Raw genomic sequence first — 24,812 nt, forward strand, 5'->3', positions numbered from 1 at the left:
CTGTCAGTTCAGCCTCTCAGAGATGTCATGAATCAGATGACTTGGTGTTCATCAAAGGGAGGTTACCTGAGTGGGGCCTGGCCTAACCACCTGAGCCCTTTAAGTCAGAAGCTAGCAGTAGGCAGAGTGCCGCCCTTGAAGGAGCAAACTGTCGATTAGTGAACAGAGCCCCGTGACAGGGAATGGTGTGTGGGACCCCAGGAGCCAAACCAGGGCCCAGCCAATAACCAACAAGAACGTGAGGATCCCAGGCCTCTGCCCACAAGGAGCTGAACTCTGCCAGTAACCTGAGTGAGTGACTCCAGTGGAACAGGACTCCAAGCCCGAGACTGAGATAGCAGCTCCTTCTGACACTGATTTCAGTCATACTAGACTCTGGGCAGAAAATCCAGCTAGGCCAGGCCTGGGCTTCCATCCTCCCTGTGGTTCCAAATTTGTGTTGTTTTAAGCCATGTACCTCATGACGATTGCTTATGCATTGATAGAAAGCAAATACATTCGTGCTGTCACTAGCTGAAATAAGATCTCTTTATACAAATGATCAGTTCCTTGGAAGAGAACATTCTTCAGAACCAGTTTTGGCCAGCTTTTTCAGTGGGACATCTTTGACAACCTCTTTTGTCTTATTGGTTTGTCACCCAATCTTTCATGTTCTTGTTATGTGCTATTGCTTCACCTGTGACTCATAGCAACCCTCTGCACAATAGCTCTGAACCCTGCCCTACTGTGAGCCAGTCTCACTGTCTTCTACACACCTACCCCCATTATCTCTGTTACCATGCCAGTCCATCTCATCTGGAGTCTTCCTCTCCTGCTCTGTCCCTCCACCCTTCAAAGCATGATGCCCTTCTCCAAGGACTGGTCCCTTCTGGCCACATGCCCAGAGTATATGAGACAAAGCTTCAAAGTCCTTGCCTCCAAGGAGACACTTGGTTTCACGCTCTCCAAGACAGACTTGTTTGTTTTCTTGGTGGTCCATGGTATGTTCCATACTCTTCTCCAGTATCAAACTCAAAGGCATTGATTCTTCTTCTGTCATCCTTAGTCATTGTCTAGCTCTCTGATGCATAGCAAGCACTTGCAAAGACCTGGACCAGATACACCTTAGTGCCTAGACTGACATCATTACTCTAGCACTTTGGAGTGGTCCCTGACAGCAGATTTCCACTGCCACGTGTGACCCTTGAGCGCTTGAAATGCAGTTAGGGTGACTGAATAACTGAACGTTAATTTTACAAGTTATTGTGAATTTTCATTTAAAATAGCTATGTGTGTAAATGGCTAGAAGATACCGTGTTGACCAACACAACTCCATCATATTCCATCAATTTTTTTTATTCAAATATTTTCAGTCTGTGGTAGCAAATCACTACCATTTATCTTTCATACTTTGATAAACCTTTAGTTTTTTGGGTTTTTTTTTTTTTAGTCTTTCTGGTAGTTTCAGAGAACATGCTTGACCATGTGTGTTTGGACATGTATGCTTCTCTAGAACTCTGTCCTTGCCAAGATTGTATTATTACTGCATATTGTTCAGAACTGTTGTTGTTCAGTATTATTTTGGCCCTTCACCAAGGTGGAAAGACCACCTCCCGAGGCTCCCTCCCTGATTAGCATGTTGTGTAAGTAACACTTCACTTGGGTTACAGCCCAGGGAGACTGGACCTTTATGACCTGCGGTGTTGTCCTTCTCCCACTGCAGTACCACAGAAGCCTAAAGGCTCTGCTCAGCTCAGCCCTGTTGTTGTTGTTATGTGCCGTCGAGTCGCTTGCAACTCACAGCTCAGCCCTAGAGAAATGAAAACAAATCCTTGGTGTGAAATAACCACATAGCAAGGCCTTCAAAGCTCACGAATTTGTGATAAGCACAGTATATAGGTGTGCTGGGATTGTAAAATGATATAATCACTCTGGAAGGCAGTTTGGCACTTTCTCAAAAAAGTAAACATAGAGATTCCATATAACCCACCTACCTATTCCACTGCTTGGAACATAGGAAGTGAGACAGTGGGCAGGAGACAGCCACTAACTCTAGGAAAAGCAGAAAATTATGGAAGAAAAGTAATTATCAGTGTAGTCATTTCTCAGCATCTGGGAGATTTGTTGCAGGGTTGTGTTAAAACACCTGAATCCACGAATGTTCAAGTACCTTCTGTAAAATAGAGTGGTGAACTTTCACCCAAATAGCAAGGAAAAAAAATGTCAAAATGACATGCACACATTCCCTATGCATATCCTCTCAGACACTCTTCAGTCACTATATAAACGGCACGTTAGGCTCCCTCTTGGTTTTGGTGGGGTTTTTATTTTCCAGATGCAATTATATTTATGGTGCTCTGGTAGCCCAGTGGTAAGAAGCTGTGCTGCAATCCTGAAGGCACGTGGTTCAAATCTACCTGCAGCTCAGCAGGAGAAGGATGGACAGTCTCCTCCCAGGTCATTAACCACCTCTGAAAACCTGCCAGAGGGTCAGCTATGGGTTGGTTCCAACTCGACAGCACACAATGACAACAACAACAATAATATAACATTGATCGAGTTTTGACCACTAAATATTTTTTATTGCAATGATTCCAATCCATGGATTTTTCAGTCCCATGGCTACATAGGACCCCCCGTATACTGTGCATCTCCACTCCGAATAATCATTGCAGGCACAGCTCTGACCCTTAGTGCCCTGCTCCCTGCTGCCATACCTGCGGGAACATCGTATTACGTGGACCTGTGGGCACTTAGTATTACATGGCAGTAGAGATTTAGCAGACACAATTATGCTTAGGGATCTAAACCAGGGGGATGATTGGGGATTATTTGTATGTGCCCAGTGTGATCCCTGAGTCCTTAAAAGCATAGAAACTTCTCCAGCCGGGGTCAGGACCAGCCTGGATACAGGCCAAAGCAGAGAGTCTGGCGGTCAGGTGGCATTTAGACACTGAGGATGACCCAGATGGACACCATGAAAGAAAATAAGGATGTGAGTCTGACATTGACCCAGACCTGAGTTCTCCCTGAGACCTCCAGGGAAGAGCCCAGGTGAGCTGACCCCTTGACTCCAGCCTCGTGGAACCTACAGCAAAGAAACCAACTGAGTGTGCCCGAGCCCTGAATTGCAGAACTCTGAGGTGGAAAATTGGTGTCACTTTAAGCCACTAAATGTGTGACAGTTTGTTACAGCAGCAACAGGAAACAATCTACCACCTAATATCAGGAAAAACTGTGTACTCTAACTGATTTGAGAGGTAGGGAAGTGCAGGCTCCAGTCTGTAAGCTAAGAATATTGAAATCCAGAATGCTATTTCATTGCAGCCTGAGAGAGAGGCAGTGAACAGGTAAACCAATAAAAGATATGATCAATTGGTTGGCTCCTGGTGCCTGAAGCAGAAGATGGCAAGGCGAAGCTGTTTTTGAGGGAAAATTCTATAAGAAAATGAAATCTCATGTTGTATGACAGGCAGTGAAAGATGAAATGTAAACCATTAGGGGAAATAACAGTGGAACCTTCTGTAGAAATATGACAGTGTTTATTTGAAGAGTAAAGCGCTGTGAGCGGTCGAATCTGGTAAGCAGGATTGGGGGTAAGAAAGGGCTGCCGGTGTCTCCGTCGTAAGCATTGTAGAGAGCTGTAGTTGTTAAGTGCCGTCGAGTTGTAGACATCTCATAGCGACCCTATGAACAAAAGACCTGAGCACTATTCATAGAGTTTTCAGAGGCAAGCCATTTCAGAAGTGGATGCCACTGCTGCTTCCAAGCTTGTTTTAACTGGGGAGCTCCACCAAACACTGTCCACCATGGGTAACCATTATCACATTTGGCATAACAGTGTCACAGTGTTCAGAGTCACAGCAACCATAAGTTACCTCTGTACAGCAATGCACAGACCAGTGCTATACCACTTAGAAGAATGTTTGACAAAGAAAAAAAAAACAAAAACCCACAGACCAATTTAAATCAGGCCTGAGGGCCGCAGATTCAAATCACCCATCTTGGGCTTGGAAGCATAACTTTCTGTCCACTAAGCCAACGTAGCTGTCTATGTAGAGAACTGTACAACTTTAAAATACATATTCCAGTGTTATCCTAATAAAAATGAAGACCAAGTCGCGCCAGTGGCAGTGTAGGACTCGCCCGCCTCACGGAGAACGAAGCAGGTGTAAGGGCGCCTGGCCTGGGCCAGGTGGTCCGTGGCAGGTGGCCTGCGGCCCGGCGTGTGACGGCCACTGCCCTCTGATCCCCAGAATGGAAGAGAGCAGCAGTAAGCTCGTGGAGTCGGAGCGGAAGCTGCAGGAGGAGCGGCAGCGGGCGGTGGTGCTGGAGCAGCATCTGGAGAAGATGCGTCTGGAGCCCCACCATTCGCCGGGCTCACAGAGGGCGAGGCCCCGGAGCAAGCCAGGTAGGGCTGGGGAGGGGTCCCAGGTAAGGCGGGGTTGGGGGGGCAGCCTGGCTGCTGGTGCTTCACTGAGAATGTGGGAAGCAGAGGCATCCGCCAGGGAGGAGCTCTCCTCATCCCTCCTGTGAGGTGTCCTCATCCTCTGGTCCTAGTCAAAAGCAGGAACCCAGAGCTCCAGGGGCCCCTTGGCTCTGGCCTAGCCTCTGCTGACTGCCCAGCACCACCTCCACTGCCATCCCATCCCAGCCGTCAACCCCCTTTATAGATTCTGCTGCACTCGTAGTTGGTCCTGGGAGGGTTGGTCTGGGGGAAGCCCCCACAGCCATGGCTTCGAGCTGAGTGGGCCCATCCACAGGTTCTAGGACCCAGGCTCCTTGTGTCTGTGGCACCACTACCTACAACACGCAGCTCCCATCTCTTGGTCTAGGACGGCTACTTCCGCAAGAAGAGAAGACACCTACTTTTGTCCTTTTGAGGGCGTCACCCTAAAGTTACAGCTGTCACTTCCGCTCTCATCTCATTGGCCATATCTTTGTCCTATCACTACCCCAGCAGCAGAGGGATGCTGGGAAAGGTCTCAGTCTAAATGTTGCCCTAACACAGTGCTTCTCAAGGTGTGGTCTCAAGACCAGCTATCAGTATCTTGTCTGGCGGGAGGGAGCGGGGGTTGTTTGATCCCAGAGCCAGAAGCCATTTCTCAGGTGACCCATCCCCAGGGAAGAACTTCCTGTGTGGATGGGCTGGGCCTGTCTCCCTCTGGCTTCATCGTCACGCAGGCTCCAGATTCTGGGATAGAGGAGAATCCCCTCCATCAATGTCAGTAGTAGTCGGCCACCCCTTCCCTCAACTGCGGACACTTAGACCCTTGTTTCCAGCACTCAGCCCAGAGGTCAGGGTGTTTTAGAACGAAGAGCTAGAAATGGCTTACAAAGCAGCCTCCCTAGGCCCAGGATTTGACAGGGACCCGTGAGGACTGTGAGACCAGGCTGGGGGAGCTCTCTGGGACTCAACTCCCCTGATCCACCAAAAGTGTGGTGTCTCCAAGCATGAGGCCCACTCCCTGTTGGGCTCCCAACAATGGAGAGCTGAGCCAGGCTGGTTCCTGAGGGCAGCAGCGAGATTGCCTCTTCAGTCTTAACTGGACAGTGAGAACAACTGCCTCCAATATCCCTGCCGGCTGGTAATGTGGACTGAGCACTGCCTCTTTGGGGAGCATAGCAAGCTTCAGTCTGTAAACTAAAAATACTGAAATCCAGAATGTTACTTCAATCCCGCCCGAGAGATAGACAGTAAACAGGTAAACCAAGAAAAGACCTGATGGATCAGGTAGGTGACTCCCGCTGCCTGAAGCAGGAGATGATGGGGCAGAGCGTGCTGAGGAAGCAGCTGTTTGCTTTGAGGTGACCAGTGAAGACCCCACGGAGGAGCTGACCCCTAACAGAGGTGGAAGACAGCTCTGCCAGGCAGGTAGTGGGCAAGTGCAGAGGGGCTGCCACAGAAGCTTGGCTGGACGATCAGAGGAACAGCAGCTAGACAGCCAGGCCCAAGTGGTGTGAGTGGAGGTTGAGAAGTCACCCACGACCTCAAGGTCAAGTGTGAACTCACCCAGGCCTCACGGAGTGCTAGAGGCAAGAACTATCGCCATGATGTTATAGGTGAGAAAACTGGAGCTCAGAGGAGTCAGCGGGTTACCTGAAGGTCACACAGATAAAAGCTAGCTCTGGTGCCCAGTGAGCTCAATGGGGCCCTACCACATCCAGGAGCCACACCACCGAGCACCATGCCACCTCTAAGAACCACGTCACCTCTGAGAACCACATCACCTCTGAGAACCACATCACCTCCGGGGGCCACATCACCTCTGAGGGCCACATCACCTCCGGGGGCCACATCACCTCTGAGGGCCAGGTCACCTCTAAGAACCATGTCACCTCTGAGGGCCACGTCACATCAGAGGCCCTTTCAGCATGAGATTTTCAGATGTTGTCGTTTTGCCTGTGTCTTTAGAACAAACACCATCCGCCCCCCTTGTCATGTGGCCTGTGGTCCCTAGCTGAGCATCAGATGCAGGGAAGCCTAGACATGCGCTGACCACCAGGTCAGACTTCAGGCCTGCTGGGTTCTCTTATTGGGAACAAATGATCAGAAGAAATATGTAAAGTGTAGAGATGGACTCATGGACAGGCACTACTTCAGTACAGAGCAGACTGGGTCAAGGTTGTTGCCAAGGCCAAAGCCAGGTGAGAGCCAGGGCAGACATCGAGGCGGGCTTCGGAGGGAGGTGGGTCTCACCCTGACATGGACAGGAGTGTAACACTGGGCAGGAGGACCAGGGAGATCCCAGCAATGAGATCTTGGAGAGGCGTGGGGTGGAAGTGGAGATGGGAGCGTAGGACAGGGCCTCCTCACAGGAAGCGGCTGCTGTCCCCGCAGGTCTGTCCTCCGCTCACACCAAGCTCAGCCTGAACGTGAACACTCAGAAGGACCCAGCCCTCACCCAGCTCTCCGACGTGCCTGTGGAATCCCAGATGGAGGAGCTGACAACCAGGTGCCCTGTCTTCCTAGAGGGTCGCGCTGTCTGGGTCGAGAGGGAGATCCCCCTTGCAAACTTATGTTTGCCCAGAAGGCTGGCCAAAGGCTCTGGTCAGGGACTGGTCATCTGAGGGGAGAGAGGCCTAGCAAGGTCCTAAAGACTCCGTGGGCCCTGGAGAGGGTTTACCAGACATGGGTAGCTGAAGACACTGTCTTCACTTAACGCCTTTTAAGATAAATACACGGATGGGAAAGGAGAGGGAACCACTGCAAATGTAATTGTCTGTATGCAGCTGGCGTTTGATGGGAGCTACTGGATGTCAGGCCCAGGGATACAGGCAACCCCAGAGGGCACCCCTGCAGGGTTATTCCCCGCATGGGGGAGGGTCAGGAAAACACCATGTGCCTGAGGTGCAGCTGTGCTGGGAGACCTTTCCCAGGGCCCTCTGTACACGCATGCACACACACACACACACACACGCACGCACGCACACCACACACACACACACACACGTGCACACGCACGCCATGCTGAACCCTGCCTCCGTGTGGTCCAGGCTGGCCATCCAGGTGGAGGAGAACGAAACCCTGAAGGCTGCCCTGGGCAGTGCCCTGCGGGGGAAAGAGGAGGACTTCCGTATGTACCATGAGACCCTGGACCAGGTGAAAGGGGTCTTCCTGCAGGCCCTTCGGCAGCAGAAGGCGGACAGACGCTAGGAGAGTGGCGACCCGGGTCAGCCTGGTCAGGCAGGACGGGCTCAGGCCTGAGAGGACAAGGCTCTGTCTGAGGCCCCCAGGTGCCCTGAGAAGGCAGCTTGGGGCAGCCAGCTCAGCCCTTTGTCCCACATGAGGCTCTCCAAAGATGACCAGAGCCACGACCACAGGCCTGGAGGCCAAAGGGACGCCCTGGTGGAGCCTGGAAAGGAGACTGAGCAGGACTGGCCACGGAGAGGACATTCGTGGCAGCTCAGGACAGCTACCAAGCTGTGCACGGCCAGACTGGCAGCCAGCGTGGCATCTGCGGGAGCTCAGGACACCCGGCCAGCTGTGCACGGACAAACGTGGTCCCTCCAGCGTGTGCTCATCACCGCTGTGCTGACTGGGTACCCCTGTCCTACCAAGCCTCTCACACAGGAGAATCTGAGCCGTGCTGTGTTGGGGTACCCCCAGGCCAGCCAGCCACCTGTCCCACACCAAGGCAGCGCCCTCTCACTCCCCGGGGCTCCATCTGCAGCCATCCTCACTCCCTGCAGACCTAAGGCACGCCCTCCCTGAACCCCCAGCCACATCGCCAGCCCACTTCTCCCACCTCTTCCCCCAGCACTAACCTTCGGGCTTGTAATAGCAATAATGATGATTTTTATGAACACTGCAGCCCCCTGTGAGTGAGAATCTGCTTTGAAATCGGACCTCATCTTGTCCTCCCAGGCAGTCCAGGGGATTGTCACCCCATTTTACACGTGAAGAAACTGAGATTCCCCGAAATAATTAGAGCTGGCTTTTAACCTTGTCCTGCGGGACACCCACACCAGAGGCGTCCAGCCAAACAGCTTGCTCAGGGCAGGAATGTCCACCCTCAGTGAGGCAGCTTTCCCTTCCCCAGCTGATCCAGGAGACCCTAGGTGCTACAGCTGGTAGGTACAGGTGGGAGAAAGAGGTGAGGAGAGGCTGGGCAAGAGCTTTGGGCAGACAGGACTGGGGGCTTTGTGCACCTGGCACAGGAGCAAACTAGGCGGGCTACTGGAGAGTCCAGGAGGCCCTGAGTTCCCTCTCTGACTGCCATGGTGTCACTTCCAGTCACCTTTGGGGAGAAATCATTCCATAGCCACACACCTGGCCATACATATGTACACACAGGTCCACAGAAAGATGCGGATGAACACGCAGGTGTGATGTGTACACACAGTTCAGGACCACGCAGCAGTACCTGTGTGCACACCTGCCAATCGACACCTGGCTGACAACTTGCATAGCACTGCCCACAGAAGCATGCCTGCCTAGGTGAGGGTGCACCTGGGGAAGACACATTCCCATGCATGAAGCATAGTTGTTTGTGCCACTTGTACAGTGACACAAATGTCAGAGCCCCCAGAGACACTTGAAATGCACAGGTGGGCAACCCACACTGTGGAAATACAACCTCCCCTGCAGGAGGCAGCTTGGAGTTTCTGGAACTGTGGAGGGACCCGGTGCTGGTCCTCTGCTCGCAGAGAGTGTTCCACATTGGAATGACAGGGGTCTGGAGAACACACAGCAAGGTGCAGTGAAGGACACCAGGAAGAGCAGGGGACTCTGCGGGGACTTCTCAGAAGGGAGACTTTTCCTCTGCTCCTTCCAGAAGACAGAGTCAGAGATGAGGGTGGGGCCTGTGCAGGGAGGAGATAGCACGCGGTGGCAAGGAGTGGGCCTAACGTGGGAGCACCGAGTGCCAAGCCTCGGAGTCGGCTCCTCCTGCACGTGCCCGGTTGGCTGGGGACAATCTCAGGATGTGGAGATAAGACGCAGGCCCTCAGTGACGTCACCGGGAGAGATGCAGGCGTGGTGTCCGTGGATTCAGGGAGCCTGCGTTCTGCACACTGAGCGTCCAATAAGGGGTGTGTCCAGGCTGAGAGCAGACCATGGATGTGAACCGGGACCTGGAGAGATCTCCTTCCCTGCTTGGGGCACTGTGGCCTAGGGCAAGTGGTTGTGGGTTTGTTTTCTTGGGTTTTTTTTTAAAGTTCCTATATGGAAATACCACTGAGAGGCGCCATCTGTCTTCCTGGCTGGGATGCCTTTCCCTTGGCACCTTCCCCTCTTGAAGAACAGTCCTTTGTCACCTAAATGGAGAACCCTATCCAATAAAAGAGAACACTCTGAAAAACAACAGCAAAGTTCTTAGCTCCATGTCCTCATCTGTAAAATGGGCACAATAATAGAAACCCCTCCCCCACGCTACAGCCATCACGTGGTCAGAGAACAACAGCTTGCCGTAGACTTGGAACTCACTCACAACTGACTCTCCAGCGGGTCTTCGGACACTGAAAATTGCACAGGAGATTGCCCGTCTTTCTCCCACGGGGTAGCTGGTGGATTTGAACCAGCAGAGTCACCACCTTTGGGTTAACAGAGCAACTTCCCTACCGACTAGACCAACAGAAGCCCAACTTCAAGACACTAAGCTGATTTGTAACCCAGTGTCTACTTCTGCACAAGGAATATCCATAAGTAGATTTCTTTCACTTCACCAAGATGGGATTTATAGAAGAGAGAGAGGAGAAAAAACTGCAGACAGCAGGGCACAGTAAAACGTATAAGCCCATTTGTGGTCATGGTCAGGGTGGGCAAGGTCCTTGCTCAGACCAGCTATGGCTTTAAATGTGACTGTTTGCACTTATGAATTCAGCTGCACTACAGGGTTCTTGTCACATCCGCTGCCACCGTCCGCCAGCTCCTTGGTGCAACCACAGCGGCCTCGTTCCCTCATAGAACTCTCCTCAGGGTTCAGTGAGTTAGAGCATCAGCTGCTTGGAGAACACCTGGCACACCAACCAGCAGCCAAGTTCACCGCCATGAATCAATTCCAACTCATAGCAATCCTGCTGGCAGAGGACGGCTGCCCTATAGGACTCCAAGACTGTAAATCATTATGGAAGCCGACCGCCGCCTCATCTGCTTCTCATCTGCAACTGGTGGGATTTGAACCAAGGACCTCTAGGTTAACAGCGAAGTGTCCTAACCACAGGGCTGCCAGGCACTGCATTCCGTGAGTGTTGGCTGTTGGTTTCAGAAACATGAAGTGCTAGGTCCAGTTTAGGGTGATGGAAAGGACCAGGAGGGGCCAGATGGGAGGGAGGACAGGAGTGATGGGCCACGGCCCCACAGCCGCCCATTCTGGCTTCCCTCCCTTTGGCTCTAGGCTGATTGCTCAGATGTGGATGAGGAAGGGCTGTCAGAAGTGTCTGCCTGTCCTGTCTCCTTGAGGCAGAGGGTGGGGGACTGGAGGGCCCAGGAGAACTGGCAGGGGGATTGCTTAGGGAAGAAGGTTGTCACATTGGCCCAGGAGTGGATTTAATGCAAGCAGGCCGTGCATGGGGCGCCCGCCTTAATGCCCATGGCCCTCCTGAACAGTAGCACCTGGTCCTGGGCTCTGAGGTGACCTCCTCATTCCTCAGGCAAAGAGGATAGCAGGCAGGCAGATCAGCCTTTCACAGAGAGCACTGTGGTCCCTTCCCAGAGCCACTAGGGGATGTGGAGTGGGGAACAGTGGTGATGTGCAGAGACGGATGAGGCTGGAAGCTCGGATGGAGGGAGAGACTTCAGGTGCAGGCCCGTCACGGCTGAGCCCCAGGCAGGTGCTGGGGACTGCGGGCCTTAGCTCCCAGTCCAGGCCGGTGAGGCCGTCTCCCCACGGGGCCCTGGGACGCTGTGGGCAAGGTCACAGCCCAACTCAGGCAAAGTCCCAAACATGTTTTGGAACCCAGGGCAGAGCAGTCTGCAGCTGAGGTGCAGCTCTAGGTCCCCCCACATCCAACAGACAGGATTAGCATCTCCTTCTCCTCAGGAAGTCTCTGCCCGCCCTCTGGACCCCAGGGGTGCTGCCTTTACACACACGACCTCCTGAGTCCCTCCGCCCTGTGTCCCTGATGTGTGTCCACACGTGTCACGGATGGCCACTACAAACACCACACACTCAGACATCACACAACACGTGCACACGCATACACACACACACACACGCGCGCACACATATACACCTTGCTATCAAGTCATTTCCAACTCGCAGCCACCCTACATCAGTTTTCTGCATCTCTGAGTCTCCCTTGAAGCAGCTGGTGGAGTTGAATCACAGCCCAGCATTTAATGCACTATGCCTCCACAGTGCCTTCTACACCCCGTACATGCCATAGACAACGTACAATGGAAAACAAATGCACAAACTACAGTTTTGTACAGTAACCCACCTTTTTGCTTTGAGCAACGACAAAGCATTGGAAGGTGAATGGGATCTGGTGTCCCTGCGGCTCGATAGAATCAGTCCCTCTCCCTACCAGGTCACTTCCGGTGGCTCTTGCGGCATGTGGGACACTGACCTCAGGCCCTTATGCTGGTCACAGCTTTCTCCCTGCCCCCACCTCCGGTTTTGTGGGCTGGACGCACCACACCCCCATCCAAGCCCATCCCTCCTCACACCAAGTGAAGCTGACCACAGGGTGCCCAAGCGCGGGTCCAGGGGCCTCCCCTGCCCTCTGCACTTACCATGCCCACTGGCCTGGCTCCCTGCCACCCCCTCCCCTGAGCGAGGGTCACCTGGGAACTGTTTGTGTCCTGCTTCTTTGGGCCTCTGGAGGGTGGAGCTCTGCGACTCCCTAACACCTTCTGCACTGAGCAGGCCCCAGTCAGGTGGTCAAAGCCAGCCACGAGCGCATTTCACTAGTGAGGGTCTGCACCCTAGAGAAGTGGAGGGATAGGTCTAAACCACACCAACCCGGCAGAGCTGATCAGCGAAGTGAACTGAATTCACGTGCCTCAGCCCACAGCCACACCGCCCCCTGCCTCCCTCCTCATACCTTATTATCAGCAGGATGATAAATCAGCCCAGGCTGGTCTGGGCATCAGCGAGGCTTGAGCTGGGTCCTCAGACTGCAGAGTGTTCTGTTCCACAAGCGCAGGGTGAGACCCGAGTGTTTAACATCCTCATTATGCAATTTCCCCTTCTGCCAACTGGGGATAATAACAGTAGTTACTCTCTGAATTGCGGAGATATTAAGAAGAATTCATGCACTGCCTGGGAACCAGGCCTGGCGACTATTCCTAGTTGATTCTGACAACCTTGACTCTGCCTTCAAAACTGCTCGGGCACCCCTTCTCCCAGGAAGCCTTCCATCATCTCCACAGGCTGGCTCAGGCCGCCTCCCAACCGGATGGTTTCTAGGGCCCATGAACCCCCACTGCAACCTGAGCCCAGACCCCACGCTATGCAGGAAACACCTTTCACTCTGATCAGTGTCCCTAACAGGTGAACTCTGCTGCCCAGGTTGGCAGCTCTTTGAACTCAAAACCAGGCTCTGAGAAGCAGGTGTCCTGGGGCCCTCCCCCAGCGAGCACTGATTCTACAGTTATTTACTGGACATCTACTCCGTGACGGAGGACTCAGCAGCGGACAGCAGGCAGAAGCCCTGCTCATTTGTCTACACCGTTGTATACACAGAGTCTGGATGGGTCGCAGGCCCTCTGTGTTTATGACTTTGTCTTGCTGTGTGAGTTGTGGGCTTGCACCTCTGCATTGCTGGGTTGTGTGTGGCTGAGATCTCCCCCCTGCTGCTTCCTCCAGGCCGGTGGTGTTTGCGTGCTTGGGGGGGTGTTCATTGCCCAAGTGCACTGTGTTGAGGGGGAGGAGACATGACTTACCTGTCCACACCTTGCTCAGGCCCTGGAAGGGTCCCTGTCGGGTGGGAAACAGCCCTTTCCTCTCCCATCCTAAGCTTAGGGCCGTGGTCTAGAGGTCAGCAGGAGCTCCAGGATCTGTCACTGATCCCCGTTGTCCTGCCCCCAGCCTCTTACACATAGGTGCATGCACGGACAGGTAGATATGTATGGCAGGGCACAAAGGCTGCAGCATGCCCACACCCTGAGGCTCCTGGCCCCTTGAGTGGGGTCTTTAGGATACCTCACCCCATTAGGCTGAGACCTTGGCTGCCCCTGTGCCCCTACCAGGGGTCCCAGTTGGTCAGGCACGTTTCTATCTACTACTGTCCTGCTGTCAAAGGATGCTAGTCACTCTGTGCTCTCAAGCTGTGCCAGGTAGCCCTGGGAGCATCACTCCAACCAGGAACCTTATGAAGCATGACCGGGGCACGAGGACTCGCTCAGCCATGCTTCATCCCAGCAGGCTAGCCCGCCCTCTGTGTGGTGACAAGGACTAGGCCAGGGGCCTAGGTGGTCTTCCAGGGGGCTAGTTGGTCTTTCAGGGAACTAGGTGGTCTGCCAGGGGATAGCCTTTTGTGACTCCTTCGTCATCTTGAGAGCCAGGGTGCCCAGGGCCAAAATGTGAGTGTGTGTGCATGGGTGTGGGGGGTAGCACACTCAAATTCTGATGAGGCTGAGGGTGCTACCAGGAAGGCTTCCTGCAAGAGGAGGACACTGACCAGCACAGAGAGGGAGCCCCAGGCTCTCTAGGGGTTGGGGGAGGCAGGTTGAGGTGAGGCCCAGGTGTGCTTGTCTGAGCCTGTGCCATGGCCACCCTCACTGCCCTCTGTCATGGCCTTCCCTGCCCCCCCAGGGCCCACCCCATCCTCCCTGCAGCTCCCTGCCCCCCCCAGCCCTCATCCCATCCTCCCTGAGGCTCCCTGCCCCTCCCAGCCCTCCCCCATCCTTCCTGCGGCTCCCTGCGGCCAGCGGCTCTGCAGCACTCGCTCTGTTCCACACGCTCAGCACTGCTCCTGGAAGGACACCTCCTCCTCCTCCACCCCCCTCCCCCGCTCCCCGCTGTCACCACTCACCACACATAGCCTCGAGGGGGTGGGGACCCCAGAGCTGGACACACCCCACCGTAGACCCAGAGCCCAGCTGGTCGGACGGACGCACGGTCGGACGCAGGACCTCGGAGCCCCGAGGTGGGCAGAGTGCCAGGGTCCCTCACAGTCTCCTCAAGGTCAGTGCCAGCTGGGAATGCAGCCACTCCAGGGCCCCATGTCCTGTGGGGCCCACTTCGGGCCCCTTAGCTCGTATCACAGCCCCCAAAGTAGGTTTTACCCCAGGTACACCTGAAGTAACAGGGGCAGAGGGCACCCTGTGTCCACAGACCAGCCCAGAGCTGGGGGTCTATGGAGAGAGAAGCCCCAGGCCGGGGATCAGCTCTAGCCCTGCCCACGGCGGCCTCACCGGGGACACCCTGCACCGGCCATGGGGAGCTAAAATTGGAAAGTGGCGAGTGGGAGGCAGCTGACAGAGCTACTTCTCCGGCTCTGCACCATGCTCCGGTTTCAAGCTCCTGCTCCATTAACCTGATCCCCGGGGCCTCCCTACCCCCACGCGACCCATGAGGTGCCTCAGCCCCAACAGAAGTCATGTCCAGCCAGCAACCCTCCAGCATGGGGAGGGACGGATAGGGCTTTCCCTTATCTGAGACCGCGGAGGGGCTCACTCAGAACACCTGGTCCCCAGGGAAGGCAGAGAGAGACCGCCCCCCCCCCGCACACACTTGCTGTGTGACCTTGCCAGGGCCTTGTCCCTCTCTGATCCATGAGCCTCCATCTGTGTAATGGGGAGAACGCAGGTGACGCAGAGCTGGGGGAGGCTCTGGAGTGGACACCCAGCCCAGCTGAAGAGGGCTGCTTCTTCAGCTGGTGGCTACTCTTCATTCAGGCCCTGACTCCTGACAGTCTGTACCCACAGGCCCTTGGGACCGTCACAGGGTGGGAAGGACTGGGTATTAGCTGAAGCCCCAAGGGATGACCTGACCCAGCAGGAGTCCCGGGAACGAGAGAGGCCCCAACCAGAATGAGCAGGGCTTGCTGCGGCCCTCACACAGGTCAGCACCTTGGACAGCAGCCAGTGTCCCTGGAGCCCGCCTGGCTCCACACCCACCGTGCCAAGGTGTCTCCTCAAATAACAGGGCCTCAGCCCGCTGCCAAGACCTGAGTGCACAGAGCGCTGAGTGGGCCTGCATGGCCACGGACACAGGCAGGGACTAGGGATGTGGCAGGGCTGAGGGGCTGGGGGGTCGAGAGGGCGGATGTCAGTGAGAGGCGGGGGCTGGACCTGGGGAAGTGGCAGATTCTCAGGGAAGGGAAGCTTGTGGGTTGTGCCCGGAGGAGAAGTTATAGGGGAAAGGTCACTGAAGAGGATGGGGACCCGGGGTGCCAGGAATGAGATTGAAGAGATAGGGTTTCCCCCTGTGGAAGTCATCAGGGGGCTCAGCAGGAGAGGTGAGTGGCTTGGGCAGAGAGTGGGGCGCTGGCCCGCCAAAAAAAAAAAAAAAGTATGAAAGAGCTTGTGAAGTGAGAGCTGGGAGCTGGGGGTGGGGGGTGCAGCATCCAGGACAGGGGACTGGGAGGAGGAGGGACCCTATTCAGCAGGGCACAATGGCAGGAGGTACACAAGTGACCAGAAAGGCAGTCTCCTCAGAGTGGGGCCCCTAGCACCTCAGTCAAAGAGTGTCAGGTGGGAACAGGCGGGGCTGGTGGCCCTGCGTCCTCACCTTCCCTGTCTCCCTCAGCCCCGTCCAGGCCATGGGTATCAAGACAGCACTGCCCGCCGCTGAGCTGGGCCTCTACTCCCTGGTGCTGAGTGGGGCCTTGGCTTATTCAGGCCGAGACCTGCTGGAGGCTTCACAAGGTAACTGATGGGGCCCTGGAGCTGGGAGAGGGGCCCTCTTTCCCTGGAAGCCTCGGGGTTCCATCAGGTAAAGCCAAAAGCATGCAGATTCTGGGCCCAGGGTGCTCCCCAGGCCCTGAGGCTTAGGCTGAGCCAAGTTCAGGTTCAAGGAGGTGGGTGCAGAAACACTGACAGAGACAGGGACACTTGGAGAGAGGAGCTCTCACACAGGGAGAGGCTTAGAGCAAAGCAGAGACAGGGAGCCCCAGTTCCCACCCCTCAGGATGGGCCCACTAGTAGGGGAGCAGACACAGGGCTGTGTGAAGGGCCCCTTTCCCTGAGGCCACGCTCTGTTCTCAGATGGCGCCCACAGGAAGGCCTTCCGGGAGTCTGTGCGGCCAGGCTGGGAGTACATTGGCCGGAAGATGGTAAGTTCCCCAAGACCCACAGTCTGCCTCAGGGTCCCTTACCGCTGGTGCATCTTCCCTGTCCTAAACCCCTCCTCCACTTTCCCTTCTTTCTGTTGCTCCCATGTTTCAGAGGGCAAAACTGAGGTTCCTGGGGAGGAGAGTCTCTGGCTTAAGCTTCAGCATCTTCCACATCTTCACCAGCCCCTCCTGTGCCCTGTGTGCTTCTGGGGCACCCTCAAGCTTGAGTTCTTCTTCCCTAACCCATTTCTCAGCCCCTTCTCTCCTGAAGTGCTCCACCAGGGGCCTGCACCCCAGCCTGGTGGGATGGGAGTCAGTGCACTGGGTAGAGGAGCAGCTTTGAGGGTGCACAGCCCATAGCCCACCCCTCATCCCCCTCCAGCTCTATGCTGGGTATTTCTGTCTCGGGCTTGGAGGGACCTGCAATTACTGTTCACTCCTAATGCATAAAAGAAGCACACAGGGGCTACGAAGGGGCTGGGACCCAGCCAGACCAGGCTCTTGTCTTCTTCCCCGCCCCCTTCTCCCGCGGGGTCTCAGGACGTGGCTGACTTCGAGTGGGTCATGTGGTTCACGTCTTTTCGCAACATCATCATCTTCGCCCTTTCTGGACACGTGCTGTTTGCCAAACTCTGCACCATGGTGGCCCCCCAGGTGAGCCACGCCTGGGACAGCCCAGCCTTCCCCTTCCCCTGCCCTTGGGCCTCATCCATCCTGGATCTTGCCCCTGACCGAGCTGTCTCCTTGTCCGCAGCTCCGCTCTTGGATGTACGCCGTGTATGGGATCCTGGCCGTCATGGGTACAATGGGCCCCAGCTACCTGCTGCTGCTGCTGGGCCACTGCGTGGGCCTCTACGTGGTGTCGCTCCTGGGCCAGCCCTGGCTCTGTCTTGGCCTTGGAATGGCCAGCCTGGCCTCCTTCAAGCTGGACCCTCTCATCTCCTGGCAGGTGTGGACTGGGGCAGGGTAGGGTGAAAGCTGTGGGGACAGGGCCTTGACCTCCTCACTCTTCCAAAGCCCTTGCCTCCCAAGGGCTCCCAAGTGTCCCCCTTCCTTTTTCATTCATCACCAAGTATTTGACTGTAAATGTCCCCCGACCCATAGCGTTTACTGTCACTCCAGCCGGGAGGCATCTGGCTTGTGTCCTGCCACCCAGGCTAGTGGCCCTCACTGTCCAATGCTGACGGACTCTGGGAAAGAGCATGGAGTGGGGCCAAGGCTGGGTCCCTGTGGGAAGCTCAGCGGGCTTCCTGGAGGCAGCGGCACCCTGGTGAGCTGGTGGCCTGTTTTCTTCCATCCAGAGCGGGTTTGTAACAGGCACTTTTGATCTTCAAGAGGTGCTGTTTCATGGGGGCAGTGGCTTCACTGTGCTGCGCTGCACCAGCTTTGCCCTGGAGAGGTGTGCCCACCCCGACCGCCGCTACTCCCTCGCCGATCTGCTCAAGTACAATTTCTACCTGCCTTTCTTCTTCTTTGGGCCCATCATGACCTTTGACCGCTTCCACGCACAGGTGAGGAAGACCCCCCACACCAAGCAGGGGTGAGACTCCCCCTGTCTCCGGGGCTCCCCGAGGGAGGTTGAAGTCCCCAGGTTGGGACTCCTGAGCAGGCTATGTCCTGCCCTTAGTGTGACCCCAAGATGATACCATGTCTCCCCTCTGTCTCAGACTCCCCCCCCCCACTTGCCTGGACAGGAGTCACAGTGTGGAGATATCTCCTCCCTCTTAGAGAGGGATCACAGATCATGGCTGTTGCCCTCCTGCTCAAAGCGGGACCCCCAAACACTGGCACTCTCAATTGGGCTGTGAGCCCTCAAAGTCCAGATGACCTGTGTGGCCACCCCCAGGGAGGCCTCCCGGATAAAGCGTGCCTCCTTCACCCCAAGTCCCCTGGGCCAGGTGTCACCAACATCTCTATCAGTCAGTCAGGGCCCTTCTGGCGGCACATGCCTGCCCCCTCAGATTCTCTGTTCCACACCCCACACCCCAAGGTGAGCCAGGCGGAGCCGGTGAGGCCAGACGGTGAACTGTGGCGCATCCGGGCGCAGGCCGGCCTCAGCGTGGCGGCCATCATAGCCGTGGACGTCTTCTTTCACTTCTTCTACATCCTCACCATCCCCAGTGACCTCAAGTTCGCCACCCGCCTTACGGACAGCGCCCTGGGTGGGTGATCAGGGGGGCCAGGACTGGAGCCATCGGCCCAGGAAGTTGGGGCATCTGCTGCCCCTCGTCACTGCGTCACAGCTGAGAACCTGGGGTCCAGAGAGGACGCGGCACCCAGCCGGGAGTGGGGAGTGGGGACTTATTCTTCAGAGTCATGAAACTTAGCATTAGCGTTGCCCTGTGAGTTGAGTGCAGCTTCCACACTGCCAGCTGAACCCCACAATCCCAGAGCAGGCCTCTGAGGGGCAGGAAAGCTCAGCATTCTCTCAGGGAGTGTTCTCCTTGAGGGCAAGCCTGGCATAAAGGCCGCCCCAGGCCTAGGGAAGGAGGCAGGATCCTCAAGGGGTGAGGCCTAGCCACTAGGGGGGTTTAAGGGGCAGGTCCAGTACACAAACCTCCTCCAGGACATGTGGAAAGAAACTCTGGGCCCGATAGTTTCTCATTGGACTTGGGGTCCCCAGGGAATAGTGGCACACCCCAAGAACCTAACAGCATCTTCTCCCCAGCTGGCCTGGCCTACTCAAACCTGGTGTACGACTGGGTGAAGGCAGCTGTCCTGTTCGGTGTTGTCAACACGGTGGCACGCCTGGACCACCTGGACCCACCGCAGCCTCCCAAATGCATCACTGCCCTCTACGTCTTTGCAGAAACGTGAGTGCCAGGCTTGTGGGGGACACATCTCAATCCCCATCTTGCTACACCTCCCTTCTGTTCAGGGAGCATGGGCTGCTTCTCATCTGCTTCTGCTCTCTTCACAGGCACTTTGACAGAGGCATCAACGACTGGCTTTGCAAGTGAGTGGGGCGAGAGTTTGAGGTGAGGAGGGATGGGCAGGGGGACAACAGAGGGTCACGTCTCTCCTACCAAGAGTCTGAGATGGGGATGGCTGAGACTGAGCCACCGTTGTAAATGTCATCCCGAGGCCAAAGGATGCAAGGGAGGGCCTGAAAAGTCAAGGTGAAGGAGAGCGGCTTCGACTTCAAAGGGGCCTGAGAGGTGGATTGTCCATGGATTGGGGAGCAGGGAGGGGAGGACCAATAATGGAAAAGGAAGATGAGGTGCCGATTCCTGTCTGCTGTCTGGGAGGATGGAAGCACGGCCTCCAGAGATGGTCTTTGCAAATGTCAAGTTTAGGGTCTAGATTCACAGAGGCTCAGGGAAGTAAGTGGTTAAGGGCTGAGGTCTGCAGTTCAGCCAAGTCTGAAGTATTTCTGAAACATGAAGAATCGTGAGTGCGTGGGGAGGTTCTGGTCTTAAGCCTGCAGGAGCAGATAAGTCCTAAAGACAGAGGGTCGAATGAGAGAGGGGTGGTGGAGCTTGGGCCTGCAAGAACTCTGGGGTGGGAGGAGGAGCCAGCAGAAAGGACTGAAAAGAGCAGAGAAGCAGTAATAAACCCAGCCCCACGATGCCCTGGAGCCAGCAGAAGACGGTCTTCCCCGTGAAGAAGGTCCACTGTGAGGACTTGTGGGTCAGGTGTGTTGTTGAGGATCAGGGGAGCTGGCGACTGAGCATTAGTTAGTGACACGGAGGGTCCCGCCTTTCGCTGGAGAAGCAGAGGTGTGTGAGGAGGGAAAAGGGGCTGAGGAACTGTAAGGTGAGGTATGCACGACTCCAGGAAGCAGCCTGGTACTGGTAGGGCGAGGGACAGAGGAGTTGCTAAAGGAAGAAGTGGGATTATTTCATTAGAGAGTTGGACAATGACTAGGGAGAATAGAAGGAGAATTGATGCCTTTGAGCTGTGGTGCTGGAGAAGAGTACTGAGGGTATCATGGACTGCTAGGAAAACAAACAGATTCATCCTGAGAAGAGTTAAACCAGGCTGCTCCTTGGAGGCAAGGATTCTGAAGCTTCGTCTAACATACTTTGGACATGTTGTAAGGAGGGACCGGTCCTTGGAGAGGGACATCATGCTTGGGAGGGTGGAGGGACAGCGCAGGAGGGGAAGACTATGAGATGGATTGATTCAGTGACTAGGGTAATCGGGATGGGTGTTGGAGGCAGTGTGATTGGCACAGGATAGAGCAGGGTTTAAGGCTGTTGTACATAGGGTCATTTATGAGCCACAAGCGACTCAACGGCACATAACAACAGCGCATCATGGACACGCTTGGATGCAGAGGGCAATTATTCAGTAGAGAGGAAGGAGCTGGTGTGCAGGGTGAGGGGGTCACTGTTGCCATTAGGATCTCTGAGGAGGGAGGAGCTGTGGGAGCCAATACCAGGTGGAGATGCAGCTTGGAGGGAGAGAATCAAGCCAGTGTGGGTGCAGACGGAGGCAGGCTGGTTTGGAAAGATGAGATTCCACCTGAAAGGTTTGGCTTTCTCCTTAAGTAGGAGACAAGGCGATCAGCTGAGACACACAGGGTTGGAGGCAAAGAGGGAGGCAGGGGCCCGGGACTCTCCTTCCTGCTCTGTCGGACTCACTACCACCTCACTCATTCAGGGAGCTTAGGGTGGAGTGGCCATGGCAGAGCATGGGAGATACTGAGTAGAAAACCTCTGGCACTGAGCACCCAGGTGGCCCCATGAATTCATGGACCCCCAATATGTGAAGGCATGAGATTTCCATCGGGGTTTAGCAACTTGAGGGCAAATGAGGAGAAGGGAGTGACAGATCCCCCCCCCAGGTTATTTATAATGATGACTCATGGGATATAAGTCTGCTAAGGAGGGTGACGGAGATGGGAGGGGTCACACGAGGAGGGACAGGATGAGGCTCCACTTTGAGGATTTAGAACCACGTCAGGAGGGGAAAGGGGGAGAGAGTGGGAATTAGAAAGGTGACCAAGTCAGGGAGGTTGCCATGGAAGTGGGTGCCTGAGGTGACAGGGAAACGGAGCAGCCACTCACTGGCTCTTCTACTGACTTCAGCTAACAACTATTTATTGAGCACCTACTGCGTGCCAGGCACTGCTCTAGGCACTGGGGATACAGCTGTGAACATGGCAAAGACCCTGAACTCATAGAGCTTACAGTCTAGTGGGGAGAAACAGACCATGAACAAACAGGTAAACAAACACGTAAATAAGATCATTTCCAAGAGCCAAAAGTGCCCAGAAGAAACTAAGACCGTGTGATGAACCCACAGTGCCTCACTGCAGGGCAGATTTTCTTTTTTTAATTAATTTTAATGAAAGTTTACAGAGACTTAGGGTTTCCAGTCATTCATTGTTGCACTTTTCTCCCTGCCCTTCCACCCCCATCAAATCACTCTTCTCCTTGAAAAGTAAAACTCTTTCATTGTTATGCAGTCCCTCTCCCCAAGTCCACTCCACTGTGCAGCCTTCATTCTGGACTCCTGTCATGACAACAATATCCAATCATATATCCCTTCTAAACAATTCTCTCCCTCATGTTTCAATGCAGTATACATTATTTATCCCCTCCTTCTCTGTCTTCAGGACAGATACTTTTTTTTAGTTGGGATCTGAGCAGACCTCTCTGAGGGGTTATATCTGAGCTGAGACTGAAATTATGAGGTGATCAAGGACAGAAAATTCCAGGTGGAGGGAACGAGGGCCAAGACCTTGAGGCAGGAGCCACCTGTGTGTAACGGAGGGGCCAAAAGGCCAGGAAAACCAGTGCATGGGGAATGGGAGAGTGTGACGAAGCCAGAGTTAGACTAGGTTGGAAGTCCTGTTGTTGATTGCCTTTGAGCTTAGCACAACTCACAGCAACCCTATGGACAAAAAGCCTGAAGCCGTTCTTAACTATCGACATCAACGTTCATAGAGTTTCCAGAGGCACATTGTTTAGGAAGTGGATGCCACTCCTGCTTCCTAACTATATATAATAAGGGGCTTGAGCTCATTCAAGAAGCTACTGGAGGATGCCTCAGGCTGCTGTGTGGAAGAGAGACTGCAGAAGGACAGAGGCAGAAACAAGGAGACTATTTCTAAGGCTCTTTCAATGGTCTTGGTGAGACCTGGACTGGGAAGGTGACAGTGGAAGTAGTGAGCGAGCAGACTGGGTTAGGACTGAGCGAAGCCAAGGGAACTTGCTGAATCGGAGAATCCAAGAAGACGCTAGATTTCTGGCCTGAGTGAACGGATTGGATTGTGTAAACAAGTTTGGGCAGGGATGGGAGTGTTAACTCAAGGGAGAATGTCTACTAGCTGTTAGATGTGAGACTGAAGACACAGACTCAGGTCCCTGGCACAGAGATACTGTCTGAAGCCTTCGATCCAGATGAGACCAGCTGGGGAGAGAAAGGGTATTACTAGAGAAGACAGAAGTCAGAAAGCTGAACCCTCTTCATTTTGAGCTTGGGAAGAAGAGTGTCACCTGAAGGCAGGAATGTTCCATGTACCCGGAGTGACAGGCTTGAGGAGGGCTGTCCTGTACCGTCTGCCCATCTCATAACTGGCCTTTCCCATTCTCCCATCGGCCCCGTCTGCCATTCCTTCAGGTACGTCTATGACCACATCGGTGGGGAACACTCGGCTGTGATCCCAGAGCTGATGGCCACAGTGGCCACGTTTGCCATCACCACTCTGTGGCTGGGGCCTTGCGACATTGTCTACCTGTGGTCACTCCTTAACTGCTTTGGCCTCAACTTTGAACTCTGGGTGCAGAAGCTGGCAGAATGGGGACCCCTAGCACGAATCGAGGTGAGCAGGGTGGGTCTGGGTCTGGCTCATCGGGGTCACCACCAGAGTCGTCCAGCCACACTCGCAAGCCAGAACTTTCTTACCACCACCCTCCTGGTTGTCAGGGCGACGACTAGCCCTGTGGGTATCCTGCCCTTTCTCTCTCTGCCATGTGTCTTCTGTCTCTGAGGCACGTTTCCTGGGTAGAGCTAGGTGTAAGGCTCCGGGCCCTACCTGTGTCGGAGACAGAGCTGGGCTGGGACCCTCAGAGTGGCCGTGTGGGAAGCCCACTGACCAGCACACCATCCCCTTTCCTCCGGGCCCCTTGCTCTGCTGCCAACACCTCTGCGGACGGGGCAGGCCTCTCTGTCGGAGCAGATGTCCCGCAGGATCCGAGCCCTCTTCGGGGCCGTGAACTTCTGGGCCATCATCATGTACAACCTGGTGAGCCTCAACAGCCTGGCGTTCACAGAGCTGGTTGCCCGGCGCCTTCTGCTCACAGGTGAGGGACAGTGACGGGGGACAGAGAACGTGCCAGGCACTGGTCTAGAGAACGGAACCTCCTGAGAGGTTCTTCACCCACTCTCCCTCCAGGGACGCGGTGGGGCGGGTCGGCCACGTGGGCAGAGGGCGGAGAAGAGGACAGGGTGCTGCCCCTGCATTCACGCCCTGTTCCTCCTGCAGGGTTCCCCCAGACCACGCTGGCTATCCTCTTTGTCACCTACTGCGGAGTCCAGCTGGTGAAGGAGCGAGAGCGGACCCTGGCGCTGGAGGAGGAGAAGCTGGAGAAAGAGAAGCCGGAGTAGCTGGGAAGGGGACGAAGGAAGGGCTCTGCCTAGCTGGGGCCCCAGCTCCGGCCAGGCCACCGGAGGCCTGACCAGAATAAAAGACTTTTCTACCACCGCATGGCTGCTTCCTGCCCTTTTCCAGTGGCCCACGCTGAGTGAGGAGCCGGGGCTTGCTGGGGAGGGGGGATCACACTGCAGAGCTGGAAGGGCCGAGACCACTGACCTTGGCAACCCAGCAGCTGAGCACGGGAGCCCCAAGTCTTCAAAGCTCCTGGTACAGACTCCTGAACGACCTGACCCCACCCATGAGCTGCTGGCTGGAGGCACTTTATTCTTCTTTAAAAAGGAGATTTTTTCCACGCTGCTCAACGAGGACCATCCACACATGATAGTGGAGAAGAGTCCAACAGGGAAATGTACACACAGCCAGGCTGGGGCAGGTCTGGGACTCGGCCCGGGACACCCAGCTGCAGCTTCAGCTCATGACCCAAGGCGGCCCAGTGTGTGCGCCCTGGAGACGTTAGAGAGGCTGCGAGTTCTCGGCCCTCACCGAAGCCAGCTGACCATCAGTTTTCCTTCCCTGCCAAGCGGCCTCTCAGGCACTGTGACGGGATGTGGCGGGCTGCTGG

General features: G+C 55.2%; 2 protein-coding genes across 2 annotated transcripts in view; both read left to right on the forward strand.

Annotated features, from left to right (window-relative positions):
- The window catches only part of CCDC13 (coiled-coil domain containing 13), a 44,093-nt gene extending 36,457 nt beyond the window's left edge, over positions 1-7,636 (forward strand). Inside the window, exons 13-15 of the mRNA XM_006893063.1 lie at positions 4,236-4,390; positions 6,821-6,935; positions 7,477-7,636. Coding sequence (XP_006893125.1) covers positions 4,236-4,390; positions 6,821-6,935; positions 7,477-7,636 — 430 coding nt within the window. The remainder of the gene's footprint in view (positions 1-4,235; positions 4,391-6,820; positions 6,936-7,476) is intronic.
- A 6,658-nt stretch (positions 7,637-14,294) lies between these two features.
- Positions 14,295-24,297, forward strand: HHATL (hedgehog acyltransferase-like). The gene is made up of 12 exons (XM_006892983.1): positions 14,295-14,552; positions 16,119-16,237; positions 16,577-16,644; positions 17,185-17,298; positions 17,399-17,593; positions 17,946-18,155; positions 18,635-18,806; positions 19,313-19,457; positions 19,565-19,600; positions 23,215-23,416; positions 23,756-23,897; positions 24,080-24,297. The coding sequence occupies exons 2-12, from the start codon at positions 16,132-16,134 to the stop codon at positions 24,199-24,201; spliced, it is 1,512 nt and encodes a 503-aa protein (XP_006893045.1). The 5' UTR covers positions 14,295-14,552; positions 16,119-16,131; the 3' UTR covers positions 24,202-24,297.
- Positions 24,298-24,812: the final 515 nt, after the last annotated feature.

The sequence above is a fragment of the Elephantulus edwardii genome, unplaced genomic scaffold (assembly GCF_000299155.1).
Source record: "Elephantulus edwardii isolate Elephantulus edwardi_28Jun2011 unplaced genomic scaffold, EleEdw1.0 scaffold00121, whole genome shotgun sequence".
NCBI classification, from domain to species: Eukaryota; Metazoa; Chordata; class Mammalia; order Macroscelidea; family Macroscelididae; genus Elephantulus; species Elephantulus edwardii.